Raw genomic sequence first — 7074 nt, 5'->3', positions numbered from 1 at the left:
AGATTGAAGTATGGGTCTTTTGGTCGGTAATAAACGTTTTGGAGCTAGAGCATTTAGGCTCGTTCTCAACTAGGGAATAATAATGTTTAATAATGTCTGAATGGTTGATAGCTACATATAGAGACAATTGCTTGAGTTTACTCATTGGTATATTTATATGTTTATAGTGATGCTACGCTCATTACTTTACATATCTATACTCACTCATTGAGCTTTTAGCTCACAGAATTTCTGTGTTTTCCCTTTTCAGGTAACAGTCAGTTTCCTAAAGGTTGATCCTGCTGCTGCTTGCCACCGAAAGACTCGGCTTGTTAAAAGACTTAGGTTGATAATCTGTTTATGTACACATGTTTTGTGAGGGTCTAGGGCTTCTGTAGGAATGTTTGGGCCACCTGTGAATATTTTTTTCTATAAAAGTAATGTCTTGGCTATATGCATGTAATTACGTAAGTTTCGTAAAAACTTAAATGAGGTTAGCTATTTGCGTATATTACTAATCAGATGGATAGGTTGGTATCTAGATTAGAAAGCTTTGGTGGTGAGTGCTGGCAGTAGGGCTAGTAACTACCACCGTCATATCCTCTTCTAGAATAAAAGGGTAATCTAGGAGGGGGTATGACAAGTTGGTATCAGAGCATAAGGATTTGGGAATGAGAGGGAAGTTTATGCATAAGTCTAAGTCCCTAAGTGTAAGTCCCTAACATGTGTACATTGTATTAGGTAAAATGCCGAGGCAACATAGCAGACCGAGTAAGTAGACAGGTGGCAGGAACACTGACCCTACCAATTGGGGCCCGGAGGTTTGGGAGAACCCACCGGGTGGCAAAAAGAAGGTGAATGATCCAGTGGATCAAGAAACAATTTCCGAGGGAGAGTCTAGTACTCCCCAAGCAAGGGCAGATTCGCAGCTAGAAGATGTAGTGTTTGACAGGATAGTGCAGAGGTTAGCAGCCAATGTGGTCTCTACACGAGTTGACCCAGAAAAGAAATATGGTATTGAGAGATTTAAAGCCCTAGAAGCTATGACATTTAAAGGTACAACAGATCTAACTGGAGCTGAGTTGTGGCTGGATGTAGTTGAAAAATGTTTCACTATTATGAGTTGTCTAGAGGACAGAAAAGTGGGATTAGCCACCTTTCTACTACAGAAAGGAGCAGAGAAATGGTGGAAAGTGATATCTGCCAGACGAGCCAGTATAGATGTGATGTTATGGCTTGAGTTCAGGAATGCCTTTGAAGATAAGTATTACCCCAGCTCGTTTCGGGATGCAAAAAGGGATGAGTTCCTCAAATTAACACAGGGAACGATGTCGGTGGTAGAATATGAGCAGAAATTTACAGAGTTATCACAGTATGCCCTGCCGATTATTGCTCAGGAAAGAGATAGATGCAGGAAATTTGAACAAGGTTTGAGGAAGGAAATCAGAACTCTGGTGACGTCTACGGCTAATTGGATAGATTTTAACTAGTTAGTAGAAACAACAATACGAGTCGAGCGGAGTTTGGCAAATGTTGAGCAGTTGCCAAGAGGCAGTGAGGCCGTAGTAGGGCCTAGAGACAGGGGATTCTGATCTCCAGTGGCAACCTAGTCTAGTGGAAGCCATTTCAGAGGAACCAGTTGGCAGAGATCCAAGAAAAGGAAAATGAGACCCTTAGTCGGTGCATTTAGCTGATCAGAGATGCCACGAGCTGGTGAGTCGGTAGTCAGCACAGACAGGAGACCGACATGCCCTAGTTGTGGCAAGAGGCATTTTGGGGCATGCTATAGTGGCAAAGGTGCATGTTTCCAATGCGAACAAACAGGGCATTTCAAGAGGGATAGTCCCCAAATGAACAGGGACGTTCCAACAGCATAACAGTCAAGGAAATTACATAAATACATGTATCTTGTCTTGTTATTATGCTAACCAACCAAAGGTGACTGTCCTTAGATTCACAACTAGAAGATCAATACATAACCTAAGGAACTTCAGAAAGGAAAGTCCTAACCAACCAAGGTGAGTGGTTATTGTGTTGTTGTATTGTTGATGTAATTTCTATATATAGGTAAATATATATAGGGGATAGTATTAAATTGGCATGATCAAGGATATATGTTTGTCTTGTTATTATGCTTGTTAAGATATTGTTTGTATGTTGTCTTGGAAACTGCAATTGTACCCAGGATATATAGTTAGCATGCTTGAAAAGGTATTTGGTGGGAAAGTATAGTTGGCTTTGGTCGGTGGGAAATGATAGTCGGTGACGACCGACCAGAAATATAGTCAAGTTACTTAAGCATAGCTAGCGGGAAAATAGTCGATGTGCACATTGGCGGGATAAGAGGGTACAGGGAAAGTTTCCACAGGAATTGTTGATACATTACTTGAGTATACATGTGAAAATACTAGGGAAAATGTAGGATCATGCCAGGGATAACCAATGGTAAAGCTGGGGATGTTTATTATGTGATAACCAGTGGTCAAGCTGGGGTTGTTTGTTTTAACCAGCAGTTGAGCTGGGAATAATCCAGCGGTTTAGCTGGAAGAATAATATTGAACTTGTGGTAATGTACTCATTGATTATGTATTGATTTCCTAAAAGTATATTTCTGTAATCAAAGTTATTGTTTATTTAAAGATACCACTCACTGGGCTTTATTGCTCACGTTTTCCATTGTTCTATGTTTTACCCCCCTCCCCCACTCAGGTAGCGGAAAGTGAGGAGTTCTAGGGTGCTGCTAAAGTTAAGATCTACCACATGCCACAGTTACACTTCCGGATGGTTTTACAGTTGTTGTTGTAAACTTTGTTGTTAAGTCTTTGAGTTGTATAAACGTTACATTGTTGTAATATAAGATGGGACTACGTAATAAGTTGGTTGTTAAATTGATTCATTGCTATCAGAGTTATTTCCGCTAGAGTTATTAGGCAGTAAGTGTCAACAAAAGGGTTGATGACTGCTACAGTCACGCCCTTTCCCAAGCTCGGAGAGTAGTCTGGGGCGGGGTGTGACAGTTTGGTATCAGAGCATAAGTTTCTGGTACCTAGTGAGCCATGCGTCAAGAATGAACGGCCACCCTATGCGTTGGTGATGGTTGGCTCTTGCGATAGCTAAGTTGGATTGCGATGGTAGTGAGTTGGCTTGCTATGCGTGGATTATAGACTATGCGTTGATGGCCTTATATGCGTTGAACATCCAAGGGCTTGTGGACGCATAAGAAGGATGAACTCATGGAGGATGTCATCCGGACATGTGGCTTGTTAGGAGGAATTCTTAAACCTTAAGCAAATTAGGTGGATGCATAAGAAGACATGTAAAGGATGAGGGCTATGCGTTGGTGAAAGGTGAAGAAGATACTTTGGCTTATGCTGATGCAAGATTGCATTGATGGTGTAAGGAAGAGACACTTGGTCATGCGGCCAAGTAGGAGGTATCGGTCGTGGAGCAATCTTGGACGCCTATAAATAGGGCCAAGCACTTCAGATGAGAAATCAAATTCTCTTCAAAGAACATAAAGAAGATTGTGTGATGATTAATTGGGAGAAGACCATGCGTTGGTAGTAAGACCATGCGTCGGTTAACAGGTTCCAAGAGGGGAGATGTTGTCGGGCAAAAAAGACAGGAAGTAGTATTAACTTAGAACGAATTCTCCTAGGATATATAGTTAGCATGCTTTAAAAGGTATTTGGTGGGAAAGTATAGTCGGCTTTGGTCAGTGGGAAATGATAGTCGGTGACGACCGGCAGAAAATATAGTCAAGTTACTAAGCATAGCTAGCGGGAAAATAGTCGATGTGCACATTGGCGGGATAATAGGGTACAGGGAAAGTTTCCATAGGAATTGTTGATACATTACTTGAGTATACATGTGAAAATACTTGGAAAAATGTAGGATCATGCCAGGCATAACCAATGGTAAAGCTGGGGAGTTTATTATGTGATAACTAGCGGTCAAGCTGGGGTTGTTTGTTTTAACCAGCAGTTGAGCTGGGAATAATCCAGCGGTCTGGCTGGAAGAATAATATTGAACTTGTGGTAATGTACGCATTGATTATGTATTGATTTCCCAAAAGTATATTTCTGTAATCAAAGTTATTGTTTATTTAAAGATACGACTCACTGGGCTTTATAGCTCACGTTTTCCATGATTTTATGTTTTACCCCCCCCCCCCCCCCCCCCCCCTCAAGTAGCAAAAAGTTAGGAGTTTCAGGGAGCTACTAAAGTTAAGGTCTGCCACATGCCACAGTTACACTTTCGGAGGGTTTTACAGTTATTGTTGTAAACTTTGTTGTTAAGTATTTGAGTTGTATAAACGTACATTGTTGTAATATAAGATGGGCCTACGTAATCAGTTGGCTGTTAAACTGATTCATTAGTATTAGAGTTATTTCCGCAAGAGTTATTAGGCAGTAAGTGTCAACAAAAGGGTTGATGACTGCTGCAGTCACGCCCTTTCCTAGGCTCGGAGAGTATTCTGGGGCGGGGTGTGACAACAGCAAACAATTCTAGAGATTCCTGGATGTTCTCCGACAATTACATATTAACATTCCCTTAATAGAAGCTTTGGAACAAATGCCGAGCTATGTGAAATTCCTCAAGGACATACTTGCCAAGAAGAGGAAGATTGGGGAGAATGAAACGGTCGCATTAACATATGAATGTATTGCGCTTTTTCAGAACAACATCCCCACTAAAATGAAAGATCCCAGGAGTTTCACATTGCCATGCTCAATAGGGGGAAAAGAAGTCGGAAATGTGCTGTGTGATTTGGGAGCGAGTATAAACCTACTACCTTTGTCAATCTTCAAAAAGTTAAATATCGGCAATGCAAGACCAACCACAATTAAATTGCAGTTGGCCGATAGATCAATAATGCATCTAGAGGGAAAAATAGAGGATCTACTTGTGCAAGTGGATAAGTTCATTTTCCCTGTAGACTTTATCATATTAGATTATGAAGCTGATATTGAGGTACCTATCATCTTGGGTCACCCATTTCTTGCAATAGGGCGAGCACTAATCGATGTACAAAAAGGAGAACTTACCATAATGGTCGACGATCAGCAGGTTAAGTTCAACATCCTCAATGCGTTGAAATACCCGAGTGATATGGAAAATTATCAATATGTTGGGGAATTACAGGAAGAACATTGGCACGAGCCCTTAGAAAAATTGGAGGAAAAAGACTTTGGGATCAGCGCAATGTGGGAGGAAAATTGCGTCGCAATTCAAATTGAGTCAGATTTTGAAACGATCAAGTTATCTAAAGGAACAACGCAATGTACTAAGCCATCTTTAGAAGAACCACCCATGTTAGAGTTGAAATCGTTGCCAGTGCACCTAAAATATGTTTATTTAGGAAGCAATAACACTTTACCGGTTATTATATCTGCCTCGTTGAGCAAAGAGAAGGAGGAAGCACTTATCCAGATCCTGAAAAACAATGCAAAAGCTTTGGGATGGACCTTAGTAAATATTCGAGGGATCAATCCTTCGTATTGCATGCATAAGATTCGTCTTGAAGAGGGAAAAACAGGATCTATAGAAAGACAACGTGCCATTTGAACCCTACCATGAGGGAGGTTGTGAAGAAAGAGATAGTGAAGTGGCTTGATGCAGGTGTCATTTACCCTATATCAGATAACAGCTAGGTAATCCCAGTGCAATGCATTCCAAATAAGGGGGGAATGACAGTTGTCACCAACAGCAAGAATGAGTTAATTCCTACAAGGACAACCACGGAGTGGAGAATCTGTATGAATTACTGCAAATTAAATCTGGCCACAAAGAAGGACCACTTTCCACTCCCGTTTATTGATCAAATGTTAGATCGACTTGCGGGGAACGAGTTCTTTTGTTTTCTTGATGGCTACTCAGGGTATAACCAAATTGCGATTGCGTCGAAAAATCAAGATAAGACAACTTTCACATGCCTATTCGACACATTTACATTCCGTCGCATGCCGTTTGGACTTTGTAATGCACTAGGTATCTTCCAAAGGTGTATGATGGCAATATTTTTGGATTTCTTGGAAGAGTCAGTCGAGGTATTTATGGATGACTTTTTCAGTTTTTGGCAATACTTATGACTCCTGTTTATTAAATCTTGAAAAAGTCTTAAAAAGAAGTGTTAAAACGAATCTTGTTCTGAACTGGGAGAAATGTCATTTCATGGTTGAAGAAGGAATTGTGCTAGGTCACAAGATATCAAAGGCAGGATTGGAAGTTGATCAAGCGAAAATCGACGCAATTTTCAAGTTACCACCACCAGTCAATATGAAAACCCTTAGGAGTTTTTTGGGACATGCAGGGTTTTATCAAAGATTTATCTGCAACTTTTCTCAGATCGCAAGGCCCCTAAGTGCGCTCCTCGAGATTGACCACGAATATGATTTTGATGATGCATGCACCGAAGCATTCCACACATTGAAAAATGCGCTCATCACTGCACCCATTCTGATTGCGCCGGTTGGACGCAATCGTTTGCATTGATGTGTGACGCTAGTGGATATGTAGTGGGTGCAGTCTTGAGTCAGCGCAAAGATAAGGTTTTGCATCCTATCTATTATGCTAGCAAGATGTTGAATGATGCGTAGGAAAATTATACAATCACGGAAAAAGAAATGCTCGCAGTGGTATTTGTGTTGGAGAAATTTCAACAGTACTTAATTGGAACAAATGTTATGGTGTATACCGATCATTCTGCGATCAAATACCTTATGATGAAGAAGGATACGAAACCAAGACCGATAAGGTGGGTACTACTCCTGCAAGAATTTAACCTAGAGATTAAGGATCGGAAGGGCACCAAGAACCAAGTCGCAGATCATCTGTCAAGGATAGAAAATTGCAAGGTTTAAAAGAAAGAAAAAGACATTGAAGAAAGATTCCCTGACGAGTTGCTGATGTCGGTATGCGTTAATGTTCCATGGTATGCGAACATTGTAAACTTCATAGTTTGCGGCCAAGTACCAGAAGACTACACATACCAGCAGAAGAAGAAGCTAAGACATGAAGTCAAATTTTATTTCTGGGATGACCCCTTCTTGTATCGACTTGGACCTGATCATATTTTGCATCGATGCATTCCTG

At 40.9% G+C, this 7074-nt stretch overlaps 1 protein-coding gene across 1 annotated transcript; it reads left to right on the top strand.

The window, feature by feature from the left end:
• Positions 1–4554: 4554 nt before the first annotated feature.
• Positions 4555–5547, top strand: LOC120071970 (uncharacterized). Its single transcript, XM_039024402.2, has one exon. It carries the CDS (start codon positions 4555–4557, stop codon positions 5545–5547), a length of 993 nt encoding a protein of 330 aa, XP_038880330.2.
• Positions 5548–7074: the final 1527 nt, after the last annotated feature.

This window comes from Benincasa hispida, chromosome 2 (genome assembly GCF_027475165.1).
Source record: "Benincasa hispida cultivar pf3 chromosome 2, pf3_genome.v1.1, whole genome shotgun sequence".
NCBI lineage: Eukaryota > Viridiplantae > Streptophyta > Magnoliopsida > Cucurbitales > Cucurbitaceae > Benincasa > Benincasa hispida.
This window is presented reverse-complemented; position numbering and strand designations above follow the sequence as displayed.